At 40.9% G+C, this 20,358-nt stretch overlaps 1 protein-coding gene across 3 annotated transcripts in view; it reads left to right on the top strand.

The window, feature by feature from the left end:
* Nucleotides 1-8,468: 8,468 nt before the first annotated feature.
* Nucleotides 8,469-20,358, top strand: part of lekr1 (Leucine-, glutamate- and lysine-rich protein 1) — an 84,434-nt gene continuing 72,544 nt past the window's right edge. For 2 of the 3 annotated variants that reach the window (XM_084350797.1, XM_084350795.1), the window contains exons 1-2: nt 8,469-8,567; nt 12,350-12,453. In XM_084350797.1, coding sequence (XP_084206923.1) covers nt 12,367-12,453 — 87 coding nt within the window. In that variant the 5' untranslated portion in view covers nt 8,469-8,567; nt 12,350-12,366. Of the gene's footprint in view, nt 8,568-12,349; nt 12,498-20,358 lie in introns of those variants that run through there. The other variant, XM_084350796.1, reaches the window with a different exon arrangement.

The raw sequence follows: 20,358 nt of genomic DNA, 5'->3' as shown, positions 1-20,358 counted from the left end.
TGGAAACGCTTCAGAAACCACACTGAACAGCAAAGCAGCCTTCCACCATGTGTGCAGTAGTATGTGTATCTGTGGATGACAGGTGCCCTTTGTCTGATGATTCATAGCAGTGTCCTTAATGTCTCGTCATTGCTTCACTGATGTTATTCATGCTGGAACTTTGCGATACCTCAGGGATTCGTGAACTAATGATCCTGCTGACAGACTAAAAACACGCAGCACAGATTGGAATTTACGAGCAGGAATCAGCGTTAAGATATTCAGTGTTTTTTTTCACTTAACCATGCCTTCTTATGACGATCGGGTGTGTGTGTGTGAGTGTGTGACGTGTGAGAGCCTGTATCCCAAAGGTCAATGTCTCTGGGTCCAGACGGCTCCAACTCAGGTTTTCAGTGTGGCTTCACTAATCTGCCGTAATTATGTCTCACAGTCAGTTCACTCCCAGTCACACACATACATTGACTCCCTGTCTTCTTGATTCTTTCTCTTCTTTTTTCCTTCTCTTTTCTTCTATGTTTTTTCTCAGGAGACCGGAGTCGTGGTTGCCTCAGGGTGACTGGCAGTGCATGTGTGTGTGTATTTTCTATGTGTGTGTGACGGAGTGTGACCCAAGCGATGGGGCTACTACCCTGTTGAGACACAGCTCAAAGGACTCCCTTCACAGCTTCAGGGTGAAGAAAGAGACGCAAATGCCTTCGTGACTTGCCATATAGTGAAAGGGGTTTCCACCGCGAGAGTCATCCGCCGCACTCATCACTCTCATCTCCCCGTCCTGCTACGGTGACGCAAATCTTCCTCGTGTCTCATCCGCCGTCGTGCCTCAGGGTGCGTGGTGACGCAGAAGCTGTGTGGGCATCCTAAATCCAGACTACCTGACCGGGTTCATGCGAGTCCATCTTGAGGGGAAGCCCTCTCTAGAAGAACATTACACATTTATATCTGTGACTACATTAAAACTGAAACTGGTAGTTGTTGTTAAGATATAGGCAGCTTGGGTCTATTTTTCTTTCTTTTCTTTCTGTATATAGGTATTCAAATTATACTTGCCAAAAGAATTAGAGATATGGAAATGCAGAAACATCACTTAAAGAGGCGCTGTGTAGTTTTGGAGGAGAAATGCAAACTCAGAATTTTAATATTTACCATAGTAATGAGGTAACAATACAAACTCATAAATATTTATCTTTTCCATAACTGAATAAACAAGCTGTTCTCAGAGGAAAATAAGGTCCCTAGAACACTGTTTGAAGCTAGAAAGGTGGCGGGGTCTGCCACTTATACAAAATAAGACAGTATGAAATTGTGTTGACCTTTAAGGTCAGTTTGTGTATTCCGTTTATTTATACACAAAAACGAAGAGAGTTTGTTTATTTAGTTTGTTTGCACATTAAAAAATCAGACAGTGAAGATCTTTCTTTTCTTATTAACATTTCTTCCCCAAAACTACAGAGTGCCCCTTTACAAGGAGGTCAACATGGGCAAGAAACACAAAGAGTTAGACAAACATACTGGTTTTAAACAAATTCCCCAAACTGATTTTGGAGTTGAAAATGAAGATGAATTATAACCCAAACTGTAAACTTCCATGACAGTTTACCTCCCAGTAAGCTGCTAAATTGTTGACTTGTTTATAATCTGTCTCTTAACCTGACTGATGGAGTTGTACTTTGTCTATTGTCATCTTCCCATATTTCAGAATAACTTAATAGGAAAAATGTCCAGACCTATGGACATAAGCCCCACACTATAAACCAGAACTGTCCTTTAAAGTCCTGTAATGCCAGATGAGCATGCTCTTTGAATTATTTTCCAATAGCTTCCTTTCTTTCCCACCTTTTTCAGTGTATAGCACTCACGATATAAGTCCACTTTATCCAACTTTTTTTTATAATAATACAAAATTATCATCATAACTTTAAAAAATGACCATGGATTCTGGACCATGGAACAGCTGAACCTGCAATTTCCTTCCTTGTTGTTTTCACGCAGCACCACTCCCTCTGCCTAACCCTAAGCATAACTTTTGAGCACATTAAATGTTTACCTTTGGTTTTTGCCTCCAAAACAAACATTCCTCAAAGTACAATAAATCTAAAACCAGAAAATATAGTTACGCTGCCACAAGGACAAAAGCTGCAATCATCATAAAGTACATAAGTACACATTTGTATGGCACTCAAGGCACGGTAAACAACAGCTACACTACAAACACACTGATGACACCCTTAGGAGAAAACACTGTCAGCACAAAGGACAGTTACAGATACTATGGTTCAGTCTAGCTGTACAGTATCAAAAAACACTGAATTTTGACTCTGCCAGTTTCATTTAGTTTTATCATTGTTTGACTTTGCGCCGATAAATAGTGCATTACATCACATTCTGCTCACTGTCAATCAGCTCACACTCACAAAGAAACCAAAGTCTCTCTGGAAAATAAAACATGTCGCCTTTTGAACTTTATTGTCTTATGCAAGTATCAATTGTGTTTTAAAAAAGACAGCAGTGAGCATGTTCTCACAGGAACAACATACAGCAGCTGTGTGGCATAAACAAGGCAATGAAAACTAACATCATTTTATATGACAGAATGGGAGCATGCAAATGAGGAAACAAGACATAAAATGAACCCTTGTTTAAGTAAACAATCTAAAAATAATTAACGTAATTTGATCTAACAATTGGCTGTGCCTGACTGCACCTTCTAAAGTAACAATCCCATTTAAATTCCCAGGCATCTTGACTATAACAAAGAGTTTTAATTCATAATTGTGCTTAGCACTCATTTATATTGCAGTGATGTATGTTGAAGTGAACTCTGTTTAACCCCGTGACAGCGTTCATTTATTCAGAGGGCAGGTCGGCCTTACAGGACAAACCTGTTCCTTTTCAAAGGAACTCCGTGGAGTGTTTTGGCCTGTGTGTCAGTGTGCATGAACCCCGCTGAGCTCATTAAACTGTTAATATCACTGTCTTCCTCCTCACAAAACCTCAAACCTCACAAGATATTGCATGCTCAGTCGCTGAAACACACAGTCCTGCAGTCACACACACACACACACAGACCCACTCACATACGCACATACAAAGCCTCGCAAAGCTTTTCTGACTAAATGCGTGCCTGGCTGCTTGCTTAAACACACACACTCACTCTCACACAGACGCACACACCCATGCACACACACACGGCTGCAGCACAGCACTCTTATTTAAACTGATGTGAGTGCTGTCACGACATCCGACTAGTCCTATTTGTTCCACAGAAGCCTTGGCGTGAGAGAGCAGGGTCACCCCACTGGCTCTCATGCAAATCCATTCAGTACACACGCACGCGCACACACTCACAGGCACACACACACGCACACACTTAATAGTCCTGCAGATAAGCAAAAAGACAGAGAGACAGACAGGCAGGCAAGCAGAGAGCCATGTAAAGACTCAGGCAGAGAGAGATGGGTGGACAGGAAAACCATCAGACAGAGACAAACAAGGAGGAGGATAAAGACGGAAAGACAGACAGGGACATACATGCAAATCAACCTGAAGACACAGAGGCACACATAAGCTGAAAGCTATCTCGATGGATAGATTCGAGTCTAAATTTAACAAGGGGTGAGTTAGTCCTCAAGATGTTAAAGTTGTCCTACTTCACTCACTGGTGGCCCCCGGATGGTAGCAAGAGGTAGCAGTTTGAATTTAAAAACTTAGCAATCACGTCACCTTATAGTAAACCGTCCTCTGCTTAGTGCCTCGTGCAGATGGAGACAGTGTAGACTAGAGGATCAGCCATAGATCGCAGGTCAAAAGGCCAGAGTATAATCGAAACAAACCAATTAATGCCATCCGAGTACGTCTAATGTATTGGCAGATAAAAAAGGGCACCAGTTCAATGTTGAATGCTGAGTGCGCGCAGAATGTCATGATACATTTATAGTGAAATAGTTACAAGCCCTGGTTCAAAATAAAATAATTTTTTTATTATGTGATTATGACTACTTCACCTCTGTAATAAAACACACAGGGAACTATTAACTATTTGACTGGAAGGGCACCCTAGACGGCACTTTATCATGTTAAATCTACCATAGGGGCATTCAAGACGGCAATTTTGCAGCGTTTTTTTAACATGGGGGCACCAGGAGGGGCGAGAGTCCACCAGTGAACATCAGGGTGGATGGTGGTGTGGGCGGAGGGAGTTTCAGACACTGTTTCACCGTCGCTTTGGTTGAAGCTTTGGTCTGGATTTTTGGATTTCAAAGAAAACAATGGTGAAGACAAGAGACTGACTGATGTCAGCTAGGCTAACAGTGATGTTAGATAAGCTTACGTCATAATGTTAGTGACTGACTTCTGCTGTGAGGAATTCTTGGCACAAGACAACCTACCTCACAATTTTGCCCTTTATAGGGCCACTAATTCTAACATATATTTAAAATGAATGCGTTTAGAAGGCCGTTTACTGATTGATTACACATTACATTACATTACACTGCCCTCTTCTGGGTGTACTGAACTACGCATGACCCCAAAGACTAGACAAGACTCAATTCTCTACTTGTATAATGTAGTGTGACATATATCCGCCATACACACTGCACGTCCTTTTGCTTCCGGTGCCAACTCTAGTCCACTGACTTACTGAGTTAAAATACTTCACTTTTCAAAGTTCACATTGTATATATTGTTAATGTATGTAGTGGGTTTAGCAATTTTGATACTTATATTAGCGACCATTAGCGACATTAACTTGCCACATGCTAACTTGTTATGGCCTTTTTTTTTTAAATGCTCGGTGCTTGGAAGAGCTGCCAAAAACGAAAATGACTGACATACACCGTCTTGGGAAACAGGAGTAAAGCAGTAAAGCCCTGTCCCTATTGCTGAATAAGGGATTTTGTTGGCAACACAGTGGCGCGGTGGTTAGCAGTGTTGCCTCACAATCCCGCTGGGGCAGGGCCTGTCTGTGCAGTGTTTGCATGCTCTCCCCATGTTTGTGTGGGTTTACTCCAGGCACTCCAGTTTTCCCCACTATCAAAAGTTAATTCTGCAGTCAGTGCCCTTGACCAAGGCACTGGCTAAGATCAGGAGTTGATCCCCAACCTTGAACGTTGCCCACTGCTCTCTCGGGATGGGTTAAATGCAGAGTACCAGTTTCACTTTGTTGTACATTGTGTGATATGTGAACAAATAAAGATTCTTCTTCTAAATCACAAATTGTGACTTGTTCTACTATTGTGTATATGCAGAGCTAGGCTAGCTGACATGCTAACCTCACTAGTTAAAAACAGCAATGTGATTATCTAAATAATCAAAAATGCTAAAAACATATACAAAAAAGAACGGTAAACTTTTAACAATATATTCAACGTGAACTGTGATAAGTGAAGCATTTTAACTAAATTATAGATGAAAAAGCACTGAGATAACTATAGATGTGTACGGTAGAGTTGGCACCGGAGGCAAAAGGACGTGCAGTTTGTCACACTACATTGTACACGTGACCCTCCATAAAGTCAAATGATTTATCTCTTTATTACATGGCTGATCATTTCAATGAAAAATACCTTACCTGTGAACTCTGATGATTACTGTGGAGTAAGTTATGTATATAACGATATAGTTTGTAAGGCAGCATGTTTTGAGAGATTTCTTATGGATTAATCATCGCTCTTATTCTTATTTTAGTTTCATTTGTTCTGACTTTTAAGCATCCACATGTAGCTCTGAGGACTTATGTACACAGGATTACTTTGGCATTTACACAATCCGATGACAAATTGCATGGGATGTGTGGGTATGAACAAATAAGCGGTCTTCATATTTTTCATGAATCAGATGTGGGATTTTTTTTTATACAAACAAAGGAAACAGGAAAACAGAGGCCCAGTTAGAGGCTGGCAAAACATGATTGGAGGGATACCACACAGTGACGCAACATAACAGGTGGACTGAACAGAAACATTGCGTGCACAAGAGGACCATATGGTATTACCCAAAGAAATACTAAGGAAACAGCTCATATCCGACAAGCACATTGTAAGCAGAGGGTGGGATGGGCTTTTTTGGGACTTGTGTCATAAAAGTCATAGCACAATACAGAGAAAAGAAAGAAGAAACGAAAGAGTGGGTCTTTCTTTAGAGAAAAGAAGTGTACATCATCAGTTTCATCTGCTCAGTTTTGTTCTCCTCTTTCAGCGTCATTCACAGTTGTGAGTGTGCAGTGCTGCTCGTGCATCTTGTGGAGATTTTCGGTGAGTTCAACCTGCATGGTTGGCCATCAGATTTTGTCCCGCATAGCCTAGCCCAAATATGTCAAGCGTGACAATATTAGTCATTTCATGCCCAAAAAAAGAATAGTGGGTCACGTCCACCCCTCCTACCCTCTTAAATCCGTGCATGCACACACAGACACACATTCACTTTTGCCTGTCGCCCCTCCCCCTCCTCCTCCTTCCTCTCTCTGTCTCTCTCTGTCTCTCTCTCTCTCTCTCTCTCTCTCTCTCTCTTACACACACGCACGCAAGCACACACTCAGCATGCTTCATTATACACTTGCCCACACAGCATAGCGTGCCGGAAACAGACTCAATAGATGCCAAGCTCCCGGTCCCTGCAGGCTCAGTGCCCCTAAAACACTGGATGCACCTTCCCAAATTAGGTTAATTTGCTTTTGCCAGGGAGACAGCCCAAAATACAGTCTAGTGCTTCCCTGAAACAATTACCACCAAGAAATAATTAGATTATTTTTGTGTAAATTTCAGCTCTCATCAATTATTAACCTAGCCGGGTTGAATAATAAGACTAGCTAAAGTGAAATAGATATGAGCGAGATTAAAATTATGATAATGAGGACAATCAAATTGTTCTAATAATGCTGACGTAGCCAGACTGTTCTGAGAGTGTGCTATTCTTGTATAGCTATTGGACATGCTACACAAAGACCTCTGATGAACTTTATATATGACAACATGATTCTCAGCTTTGGTCCAGTTATATGCTTTATGATGCTGCATTAAATCCATGCCACTAACTCCCTCTTCTTATGCCCTTGCCATGGGGGTATTTGAGGATATGACCGCTTTCAGAGAGGGTAAGAGGGAGTGAGACAGAAAGAGGAGGGGGGGGTTTGTTTGTCTTTCCTCTCCCCTCTTTGGCACAGTAGGGTGCGAGGTTTGATTATTGTCTCTGCCTGAGTACAACATTTTTCCCCCTTTTGTCACGTTCACCAAATCTTTTTGTGCTGTGGAGGCAGATAAACAAGCACGGAAGGTAGGCTAGACTTGAGTGGGTGAGCGCAATTTGCATCAGAGCAACTGAGTCTGCACGATTCATTGACGGGTCCATAAATAGCACGACACGCATTACAAATGAAATCATGGCAAAGATCTCTCTCTCTCTCTCACTCACTCTCTATTAGGGTGAGGGACATTAGCTCAAATTAAGACGCAGGTTGGCTCTGGTCATTCACAGAGAAATAAGGGCAATGATATCACATAAAAATGCAAAAATGTCTGTCTAGAGTAATTTGTAAACCAAGTATTACCATGAAATGATTGGTCCTGTTAGAGCCCCGGTGGGCATGTCTGGCCGTTATTTCAAATTACTTCAGAGGCAATGAATTAAATGCACACAACCCAAACAGAGCATGGAGTGTGACCTATGCATGCAAGCAGGCAGAGCTCAGCTAATGTGACTTCAAGGCGTTGTCTGCCTGCATTTTCTACACGATAACTTACTCATCTTTTATGTTCACAAAAGATGATGCTAATTTAAAGTTAAGCTTTCAAAAATTTTCCCACAAAATGTATTCTAGCCGGCTTTTTTTTTGTTTATGCTTCTGCTAAGGTTCTGACATTTTGGAAATGTTAGTCATTTGATTCAAATCATCATTAATGTATAAAGGTAGGATCAATATCAGTTTCATCTTCTTGTTTTCTCAGCCTTTAACTCTGTTGTGTCATGTACCCACAGGAACGCCACTGGCCTGTTCATGTCAGTCCTGTCATGTGAAGCCTACAGCTGTCAAAGCATAAAATTGAAGTGATGAGCATTACCAACTAAAGCTTCCATCCCCTGAGACCGAAGGCGGTTAAGGTGGTTGTGGTGAGATTTAACTGTCTCAAGAGGTTAAAATGAGATGAGAGAGAATGAGAATGGCACACAGACGCTGAAAGGTTGGTGAAGTCTAAAGATGGTCCAAGGTTAAGATGACCTGGGACATTTTCTCTCAGACACTGAGCCATTTCCCTCTCAAACAAGATATTTTTTATTTGTTATAACAAATAAACTGAATAATTTTGCAATATAATACATGTGATTATTTGTGTATCATGATAGTCAATTCTCAAATTAAATCATTTCTTTTATAATGCTTTTATTTTGATAGGAAACTAACTTCCTACCTCACTGCGTGGCTACGTGACAAGGCTGCGTCGTAGCGTCCTTGCGTCGTAGCCATAGCAACCGCAACAGCCAGAGCATGGCTCATGTCAGGGAAAAGTCCATTAAAACTTCTTGTATTTTCTGATTATTTTCGCCTTCATTCCGAAAGAGACTGTTGAATACGGGTGGGTAAAGTTATATTCTGTTTGCAAGTCGTTAAGAGTCAAATCATAAAGGTTCAGTCGTGTGTGACTGCAGTGTTAAATGCTAAGATAGACCACCGCACTGATTTGTTTACAAGGTCAGCTAACGTTCAGTTAGCTCTGCCAGTGTTTGAGATCAGCAACACGTCTCTTTTATTTATTTTTAACACAAAGTGCTCGCCCCTTCATTAACTAAATATTGACCTAAAGTAATGTAGAATTAATAATACATGATGTTTACTTTGCCTTCAACTAAACAAAACTGCATTTTGAACACAAAACACATAGCAAGTAAGCTAATCTAGGGACTTGAATGTGTCTGTCATTCTTAATAATATATGCTTTAATTCTTAATAATATATGCTTGAATTCTTAATAATAAATGCAGTTTATTGTATTATAGATGATATCTCTGTTTACATATATAAACTCCCCAGGGTATCTGATAGGTTTGCAGGATATTTTTAAAACATGTTATAGCATTTTTTCCAAGTCTGCATGTTTGGTCTGCAAACCACACAGACACGTGCTTTGATTGTGTTTGATTGTGAACTATTTTCTGACTACTATCAATTACCCACAATGCATTTTTGGGCAGGAAGGAGGCCAACATGTTGGATACCACTACAACAAAACTTAATGCTGCTCAAATCCTGAAACAAACACTTCTTGTGGTTAAATAAACTCAAATTATTTCAACTCCATCTGCTTCTTTCATAATGAGGTGGTTGAGGAACATTTCTTCTAGAGCCTGACCGATATATTGATTGGCCCATATTGGCCCATCACAGATATCAAAGCTGTTTGTTTTTTTAGAGCCTATAATGCAAAAAAAGATGATTAGGGCGATTAATAATTATTAATTTCCTGTTTCAGTGCACTGATGTGATTTTGGATGATAAAGTTTATTGTTAAACTTGTAAAATATCCTGCCTAGGTTATATATCTTCCTCACAGTTGATTCATAACCACATTTAGGGGATCATTGCAAAATATGTGTGCTTATCGGGTGATCGTGATCATACTCCCTAATATAACTCTAACTTCTAAATCTTGGAGCCTCCTTCCCTTGTAGCCCCCTCAGTGCTTGTCTTTGTGCTCGTGCCGAACCGCGTGCCCTCATGAGTTTATGTGTTCGTGTTTGTTTCCTCTCACGACTCGGGCATGCGTCCATGCAGAATAGATGAGTTTATGAACAGCTTGCCTCTCTCACATTAGACTGATTAATAGTTCAATCAGGGCTAAAACGGACAAAATGTCACGGGGGAACAGTTGTCATGCAAAATCAGCCCTTTTATATCTGCGTCCATCTAAAAGGATAGGCCTGCTTAATGCCGTCACAGGGCGTAACTAATTCATCTGCATTGTGTGAGCCAACGATTGAGGATCTCTGCTGTGTTTTAAATGCAGAGCCTAGAGACAGTAGGGGGGCAATCAGGCTATTAGCGTGCATGAGCATGAAGCCTGCTCTTTGATTGAGCAGGGTTTGTGTGTCTGCACTGGTGTGTGAGTGTGAAAGAAAAACAGAGGGAGTTCACGTGCTTGTTTACATGCGAGAATGAATGAATGTTTTAGTGTGTGTGTATTAAGTTAAACCTGCCTGTCAGTATAGATTGATGTGTGTCTATGTGTGTGCATTATGCCTTGGGCCAAATCCTTGTGTGTTTGTGCTGTACATTTTCCTGTGTGCCCTCTCACTCTATTTCCCTCCGATGGTCTGCGAGGGCATTTAATGTCTGGCATGCAGCCGTGTGCCAGGACCATCTGATAGGAGTGACCTCTGGCCCGAAGTTAGCCAGAGGTACTCAATCTGAGGTCTAGTGTTGAGTTAGCGTGATGGTTTTCCCTCCCTAATAGTGAGCGGATGGATAAATACCCTGAAAGCATGCACACAACGACAGACAGACAGAGGCTGGGTTAGGCTTGCGTTACTGTTCTCCTCGCATGACCTCCTTCACCCATGGGCACATCACTGACTGTTCCTCAGTAGTTACTATTACACTGCAGGGGTCTTTCCTTGGTTTGCAGCAACTGAAAATACGTAGAACGGATTTTACTCAATTCATTTTCTCTCTGACTCATTTGAAACTGGAATGTATTATACAATTAATCATTAATTACAACCGAGACTTACTAGAACTTTGTTTCTTGTGGATTGTTTCCACTCTTGAAAGTTGAATCAGTCCTTGTTAGACCTTGTGTCACCCTAAGTTGGAGGACAGACTAATGTATGGCTGTGAAGTCCAAATACCCTCAGCTGTGAAATGCCATAATCTACAGTCTATAAGCTTAATGCTGCCATAAGCTTGACTGATTAATCTATTGAATAGAGTGTACGGAAAATGGGTTTAATATGGTGGACATCACGCTAAGGGATTTACCCTTACATTAACCTCAGAGGCTGAGTGCTATTCATCAGTTTAAAAGTACCGCCCACCTTTATCCTGAAAAGAGGAGTCAATTTTCCTGGGTAATATTGGGTAGAACACAGTGTCTTTCTAGACATACTTTGATATCAGGGTTTACTTTACAGTGATTAGTTGGCATGTTTTTACTACTGTTGGACAGTGTGTTCTAATTTGAAGGGAAGGGATGATTTTTTACAAGAATGTAGAACTCAAAGAGCTAGAGAGACACAAAACTCACCTCTTAAGAGCTCAGTTCAAGATTAGGGCAGTATCAAATAGTTCAAAACTTAATTCGGGACGTTGGAATTCAAATTCTAAATCAACGTTTGATTGTTGATATATACAGTGTATACTTTTGCATGTCTGTCTAGACCTGGTATTTCTGCACAGCTGCAGATAAAGATTAGGCTACATTAACATTATTAGTATTAAACTATTTGTAGATTAGATTCCAGTGGTGGCTGTGCGGGATTGTTTCTGACTCTTCTGATCCTAACATTTCCAATAACTCCAAAGGGTTGTAAAGTCTAAAAGTCAAAAGTTATTGAGAAAAAGATAGATGCAGTCATTTCCGAAAAGACCAACTCATTTAATCTGATGAATCACTTTGTTCATATTGCAGGATTTTGTTTGAGGTTTTTTGGGGGGTGATGACATCATACAATATAAATGACAGACGTTCATTCATTCAGAAACCCAAAGGGGTGCCCAAAACTGAAATGGTGAATGGTGACCCACACAGGCCAAAAGCAAGCACCAGTTGTGTTAAAATGTAAAATGGTATTATATGGAAGCCATGAGAGACAAGTGAGAAAAAAAAAGGAAAAAGGATAATTTTTCAGAGTTCCTAAAGAAATTCATAGATCCCAAGTTCACAAAAATAGAACAGCACAAACAGCAATTCATAATATAATTTTTTATATTACTAATAATTTACTAGAATCATCTCATGGTGGGCCAACTTTGGCCTGCGAACCCCACTTTGAGCAGCCCTACTTGAAAGGCTAAAGCTCATCTTCAATTCCAAACAGTTAGTCAATAAGTCAACTACTTGATCCGCAAAATTAACCAATAGCAATTTTGATAATCATTTAACTGTTTATAAAGTAAAAATGCTGGTTCCAGATCTTCAAATGTAAGGATTTTTGGCTTTGCTGTTTACTAGCATTGAAAGTTGATTATGTTGTGCTGTTGGTCAAAACAAGCAATTTGACAGTGTTTCTAGGTCTTGGGAAATCGACATATTAGTCAGTATTGAAAATAGCTGTTAGTTGCAGCATCAAATGAAAATCCATAACACACACTGTATACCATTTCCTGTATGGCTTATTCTGCTGGTCTTCTTCTTGTTTCCAGGAGACAAGGAGAGATCAATGGAGGCGGAGCAGGAGGGGGAGGAGGAAACGAAGATGGTTCTTTACTGTCCTCCGATCCACCCACTGCCTGAAGAGATAAAAAAGGTAGGCAGGGATTCAAAAATCATGTCCCTGAAAAGCCCTGGCAGGTACCTTGCTGATTTTCTTTCTATTTGAAGTTAGATCTGAACACCAGGGCAACCAATATGAAATCATTTTCACAGCACAGACATGTATTCACTGTGGGACCGTACTGCACGTTACCGTTCAAAGTGATATGTTAATGAAAGACCATATTGACACAACATATGTTGGATTTTTTTTAACCCAGAAACACAAATGTGTTGGGAACATACAGTATTTTTTCCGTCTTGATGAATGTTTCGACACTGCACACTCTCCATATGCTGCAGTAATCCATATGATTTGAAGAAATGGGACACTGTTTCCTCTTTTAATCTTCCATCTGTTTTAAGATAAAGCACAGAGGAAGTTAACATGGCAGTGATGCGTGTTGCTTTATATCCTTGTCAATGTCAGGTGGCAGTTACATATTCCCATATGATATGCCATATGGTATGAATATGAATTAGCAGGGAATATTTCCAGCTTCTCCCCATTTAAACAGGAAGCACATAAAGTATCTACGGTCGGTGTATTCTCTGTCTGTCAAAGGGAAATCATTTTCCCAAAAACCGTGTTTTACAGATATTGAAAACCCTTTCAAGCTGGCGCTAAAGCATTTTTCACATTAAACCACATATTTCAAATAGGCTCTTTTACATGCCTTTACATTAAAGCAAAACAGCAAAGTAAAGGAATTATATTATGACTTTTTTTTTGCCAATGGATATAACAAGTGGTTCTACTTCCCATTGAGATGTGTGTGAGAAGAGGTGTGTTTCCCACCTGCGTCCTTAGCAGAGTTAATTAATTTCTCATGCCTGTGGGAAACCTAGCCAACTTGGCTTCATTTACACATACAGTGGTAACCTTTGTATATACTGTAGTTCATCTCCTCCACATTAAAACTGTACAATATGCCAAATGGAGCAGCTGGCTGATGTGGGAAGGACCTCTGCACCTGCTTTAGCTGTAGCTAAACTCATTTTCTTATTTTTCTTTTAAAATCTACCCTACTCTTGCTCAAGTTGGTTAGAGGTAGGCCACATTGACTGAACAGTATTTTTTAGACAATGATATCCACAATTAATATATTAAAAACTGTGACAGAGTTTCTCTGTTCCCTATATTGCTTTGCGATACATTGTAAACGATCGATCATTGTCACCAGAGCTATTTTTATTTTTGAAACTCCTCTACTGTGAAGCCAGCTGCAACCTCACTTTCAGTTTTAACAATGTACATCGCTGCTGCAGGGTCGTGATGTAAATAAGCAAATTGCAAATTTGTTAAAGTTATATGGCAAATCCCTACTGTTGACTTGTTTATATATTATTATATTAATTATTATTATTATATTATATTAATTATGATAATTAATTTTCATACCATGGTATATCTTGAAAACGGTACATCGCTGCAACCCCAGCAACTGTACATTATCATATACATTTGTCATTTTTGCTCAACTGGACATAGCGTAGCATATAGTGAGGTAGTTAGATTACTCAAAGTGTCTGTGAGGCTGCTCTCTCTCTCTCTCTCTCTCTGTCTCTCTGTCTCTCTGTCTCTCTCTGTGCTCTAAACTCTCTTCCTGTCTCTCTCAGTTCCTCTGTCTGTTGCTCTCTAGTCATTTCTGGAATTTCTCATTGAGGCCAGTAGATGGCTGTGAACAATACGTCCCCTGGTATTATGTGAGGGTGGCCTTTCCATGTTCAGACAACCTCTCCCCCTCCCGAACGTCTCTTACAAACACACAGTCCATTCTCCCATCCATCCATTCGTCCGTCTGTCTCTCTGCCTGCTGCGCCGTGGCCAACAGACACAAATGGGAATCTATTTTATTTATTGATTTCTGTGGTGGGCAACCATTTCTCCCCCGTGTGTGTTTGTGTGTGTGTGTGTGCATCCGTTTCAGTCCTTCTGTTTATGATTTGCCACAAGGGCCATGTGATAACCAGACACAGAGCAAAGGAAAGAGAGACAATAACAAAGAGAGGGAGGGAGAGACTGACATTTTGATCATAGCTCATCCATCTGGTTCAGTCTCAGGGTCCACCTCCCTCCCTCCTTCCTTCACCCCCTTGTCATCCACTCAGATTCCAATAGGTCCGTAAAATAGAGGATGTTCTGGGCTTAGCCCCCCGCTGAGTACACTTCAGCACCATTTATTGGAGGAGGCTTAGGTGGCTGGGGGCGAGCGGAGAACAAAAAACAACAGAGGCTGTGTGCGTTGCGAGCGCAAAGCTGTGGGCAGCACCATGTGCACTAGTCGGCGTGGGAGGCAAAGAGGAGGTGGTGTACTAACAGGCCCATTTAAGTGCTGTTAATCCTGGTGTGCTGGGAGAGGGCTGGCACCAAGGTTTAATGGTGGGCTGCTGAGAAGGAGAGCGCTGCGGTTACACACACACACACCATGCCTCCCACCCACACACTCGGGAACAGGAACGCACATACTTCCACTGAACTTTAATGTCGACAGTATGTTTATATACACAGGGATGCAGCTTGAATACAGCTGCAGGTACACTATCACATGAAAATACATTGTAGTACTTCCACATACATAATAAGACAGCAAATGATGTTAGACAGGGTGTGACACTACCAGCTACTTACATGGATTTCCTTTTGACTCTTCATGTTGAGTATTAATTTATGTTGGACATGCAGCATCTGGTCTAGCAGCTTGTCCATGGCATCTCCTTGTCTTCTGTCCAGTGCATGCTGGGACATTAATGAAGGTAATTAGCAACTCACCACTATCGGGGTGTTTCTTTCAATAGTGACATCCATTGTCAACCCAATCACCAGAGTTAATGTTGGCAATGTTCATTCCTGGAAACCACAGTTATGTTGAAACTTTATGTTCCATTATGTTGCAGCTTTCAATTTCTTTATGTTCAATTTTATTCGAATTTCTTTTTTATATTTTTATGTTGTGGTTAGGTTTAGGCATAAAAAACCACTAGGTTAAAGTTGGGAAAAGTTTAGCTTATCTGACAAACATGGCTGGAAATTGTCCCGACGTCTTGTTAAAAATGTCTGGTTTTATTGCCACTATCACAGCTGGAAAATCTCCTGATGTCTCGGTAAAATATCAGGATTTCGGCTACAGATTGTCCCAACACCTTCTCAAAAAATATCTGGTTTTGTCGCCTCAAACATGGCTGTAAGATGTCCTGGTGTCTTGTTAAAAATATCCCGTGGTTTCGCACTTACAAATGTAGAAACGCCATCTCAAACAGTGGTCTCTCGCTTCGTAGCCATCTTGCCTAACGCCTTAAGTCAGCACATACTGTATACATGTAATCTGAACGTCATATGACATTTATCACAGAAGTGTTGATATGATCTGCATGATAAGTACAAATTTAACGTATCTGTGGTTTGCAGAAACCTACAATTCAAAAAAAATTTTCTTTTGACGAGGCTACAATTGTTCCGCAAATGTGCACTTTTTAAAATTTAACAAAATACGTCTCTATACCAACAATCTGCAATCTGATAGTCTTAATCTTTTGTTCCATATTTATGTGGAGCTAAACCAACCACTCCATCCTCAGTGCAGAACTTTTGTCTCTGCCACCACAATAGTTATAACAAAGGAATCTAAGATAACCAACGCAGTATTGTAGTTCATTGTAAATATGCGGAGAATACATGCTGCTTTTCAGTTTCAACCTGTGTCATGTGATCACAGTCACACTTCCCCTCAGTCCCTTTCTTTGTCTTTCTCAAGGGCACATTAGCAATTATTATTCAGGGACCAGAGAGCTTTCACTGACGGTTTTTGAATTGAATATCAAGAAACCTGCTTCTCTAAGCAGGTGGTCAGACTAAAAATAGTGATGCATTAAATAACAGCAGGGGCTGCGTTGGCGTGTAGTTACAGGTACCAGTGAGAAGATGAAATATGATCCAGGAAGTCCTGTTTGATTAAAAAAATCTGTTAATTTCAAGTGTTATCAGGCTCCAAAACACCACGCAGAAGTTTAGAGTAGTGAAGGGCTGGATTTTAGTACCCTGCAAGTGCCTCTCGGAAAATGTCCTGTTCCTGTTGAAGAAGTCTGTCTGGATTTTGTGTTTGCACTCTTTGGCCAACAAAGTGCACTCCTGGATGACGTTGCATTGCGTTGCAGAAAAAGCAACATTTTCTGTGGGAGCTCTCTGCGTCAGGACCCATCTGTGCTAATGCAACAACAGTGCCATTGTTGGCCTGAACACAGCACAAGCCTTCGTATAATTGCCACCACCAAAACTCAAAACAAAGCTGTTTCTCTCCTTCCTTACTTGGCAGGATTTTTCTCCAAGTTGTCAAAGTGACACTTTAACTTAGATGTATTCTCTGTTTTCTGGAACAGTGCTCCAGTCCAAACATGGCTGATGGATTAGTTGTTTTCAGTGCAGCACAGAGCAGAGTACACCGCAGCCTTTTTACGCAGCAGCTGAGCACCTCTTGTTCTCCACGAGGTGCTGATACTGCCTATTCACTTGTCAAGTGTCACAGTCCGAAGGGAGCTCAAACACACAGTGTAACAGGACAAGACGTCCACCTCCAAGAGAGAGGGAAGCACGTGGGGAAAGAGAGGGAGAGAGGAAGCAAGAAAAGGAAAGCTGGACAATAGGGACAATACTCCCTGTTAACTTGTCAAATGTTGTGGTGTGTGAAGAGCTCCGAAACACAGTGTAACAGGACAAGACGTTCGCTTTATAGATAATTAGGGAGCGAGCGGAGAGCACGGGTGGGAGAGAGAGAGCCAGGAGCATCTTTCTGTGTGAGCAAAAGACATAAGAGAAAGATTTTCTGTTTTTGTTTCCTTCAGAGAGAGAAGCAATGAATAGAATGAGAGCGGAAAGACCAAAAATGAAGACACTTTCTGTTATACACACACACACACACACACACACACACACAGAAGCACTAATGTGCATTCACATTACAGTAAGGCTGCAACTAACAATTAGTTTTATTATCGATTAATCTGTCAGTTATTGTCTCCAGTAAAGGATTAGTTGTGGGTCTTTTAAAATGTCAGAAAATGGTGAAAAAAACAGAAAACATTGACATTTGAGGAGCTGAAATCAGATTTTTTTTCAGACATTTTCTCTTTAAAAAAATCACACAAAAAATTATACAGAATAATTGCTAATTAAATTAGTTGGCCCCTAATGTAATAGTTGACAACTAATCGATTAATTGACTATTCAACTTTTAGCCTGAGGCTACCATCACTACAACAGTGTCTCAGCAACATGGTACTTTTCCTTCTCTGTCTTTCTATATGGGTTACACTGCTGTAAATGTAGCTCTACATGGATAGCTGACAGAGCAGAGACACTGGATGTGTCACCGTAGGGCCTGCAGTAGTGACTGGGGAGCCAAAGTACAGCTTTGGCTCCCTGGCTGACTGTCGTCTGTAAAAGTGTCAGGTGTAGGTCACACTGTATGGAGTTTAAGCATTCTGTGTGTGATCAGGTGTGTGTGTGTGTGTGTGTGTGTGTGCCCTTGTATTCACTGTGCGAGTTTTAGACCTTGAGAGGCAGGACATTTTGTAAAGTAACGGGAGAACATTACAGCCAGTCTTCAGTTTAAAGACTTGATTTTACAGTTAAGGTTACCCAATGAAAGCAGTGTGTTAGCAGAGCGGCAGCAGATCCAGCTCCTCGTCTGTGTCTATATACTGTAGTATTGAGTGCAAGCCACCCGCGTTTTGGCAGCACTCAGAGCCTGACACTTAATCACTGTAGTTACATGAAAAACAGTAGAAAATAGACTAGAAGCATGAAAACAGCTTTGGGTCGCGGTCATGTGCAAGGGAAACGCCAGCTGCTGGTTTTGTAGCCTTTGTAGGCAGGCAGCTGCTGAAACATCTCCCTGTAGACAGGCTTTAGAATGTCGTTTGCTTGGGGTGGGTTTCGGGGTGAGTACATTATGTAACAAATGATAAACATTCATTAAAAATGATTGAGAAATCTGGTAAATCCGTATTTACTTTTATTGTACTTTAACAGTAAATATGGACGAGACAGTGGTGTCCTCTTTGCTGTGCACTCCTTATAGTAAATGGAAACAGATTTGCTCCATGTACACCTGAATACCTGTTGTTGAGCTTCACTTTTTTCTGCCCTGGAGGCAGACACACCATGTCCACGGTGTGACCATGCTGTCCTCTGTATGTTGATAGGACAGGCACAAAAAGGGACGAGGCCTTACTCTTCTTCATGACATGTTGGATGTTTGAGTTTTGAAGCTGGTGCACCTCTTTATCGAGCCACTTCACCTGACTGTGTGACTGCATCGTTTTCTTCTTTTAGCTGACAAACTAAAATCAAACTTCTGAGAGGGTCCTGATCTTTTTTTCTCCATAACAGCTCCAAAGATGGCACATCAGTCAGACCTCTTTGCTTACTGAGTCTGTATTATCATTCGTTTTACAAGGACATAATAATGTCTGAACCAAATTTCATGTGGTGAATTTAGTGGAAAACCATGTTGGGGTGGGCATGTATTTGTGATGATTAAGATTTGGATGGTTTGTTACGCAGAACCATCTGGAAAGACGCCGCTAGAAGCTGTTTGGAAAAGGGCAGGCACTTTAAAAAAACAACAAACATGGAAGGAGATTGGACAGACCATCTGTCTATCACTGAGCTAATTTTAACCAATCAGATCGGCCAGATCGATAACCCTACCACTAGGGGAACCAGTTTGTAAATCAGACTCTTACTGAAGCCATTCAAGAGAAGATTGAAAACGCGAGAAAAACCTTCAGTGTCTTCTTTGCTTTTTTTCCAATGAAATATACTCTCCTGTTCTGATATAGCTGATGCTATAGCAACATCTACACTAACTTCTTGCTGTGCGTCACATCTAAACCGTAGCTGCCAGTAGTTCCTAAAAGAATGCTGATTGGTTCGAACCACTGTGGGTTGTCCACAAGTGCATAGCATAGAATAACTAATTTCTGTTTGTGTACACACATTTGACTTAGTTCTTCCCCTCTAATTTACTGTTTTATCATCCTGTAAAGTGCTTTTAGCTGTGTTTGCATGAAATTGTGCTTTACAAATATACTTTAAATAAAACCACTTCTCCACTGAGTTAATAAGTCACTTTTTTAAAGGTGGAATATGTAAGAATTTATAGTCAAAACAAATGGGGGGCAGCATATCGTCAGAATAATTGCTAACTGCTGCGAAGTGAAGTAAATCATCCAATCAGCATAGCTATCTCATTGGCCCCATAACATATAGGTATGTTTATGTAGCATGGATCTGCTAGTCAATGAGGCACAATCTCTAGTAGATTGTTGACGTCTTTAAGATCGATCATGATATAATTCATCAGATTGTCCATCCGCCTACTCAGTTGTTACAACAATGACACACTCTGAAACACCAGACAAGTCTGGTTGGTCGCTGACGAGCTTGTTCTTTTTTTTCTCCGAAAACTCTGACGCTATTACATTGACTGCTATGTCTGACTCAGTGTTAAGGTGTAAATTCGAAGCCCTGACTAGCCTCTGTCGTGTCTTTCCATGCCTCGGACTGTCAGCTGTCCAACTGAAGGCTCTCAACTGCTCTCCTTCTCCCTTCCTCCATCCATCCATTTTTAATGTGAGCATGGCAAAGTCTTCTAGAGGAAGAGAGGAGAGAGACCAGCCTCATGTCCCAGTGAGCTACACCATGCTACACATCTCTCCCTTTCTCTTCTTTCTCTGTCTGTCTCGCTTTCTTTCTCTCAGTCCTCCCTCCCTTGAATAATGGATAGTTTTAAACCAGACACGCTCCTCCCTTTTCTTTCTTTTTTTTTTTTTTGTCTTGATTCGTTCCCCTCAATAAGACCTCAGGAAGTCGCTGGGTAATGGCAGCACATGTGTTGTC

This window comes from Pagrus pagrus (assembly GCF_965226575.1).
Source record: "Pagrus pagrus genome assembly, chromosome: 4".
In the NCBI taxonomy this organism is placed as follows: Eukaryota; Metazoa; Chordata; class Actinopteri; order Spariformes; family Sparidae; genus Pagrus; species Pagrus pagrus.
Note: the sequence above shows the minus strand (reverse complement) of the source record. Positions and strands in the feature narration are given on the sequence as shown.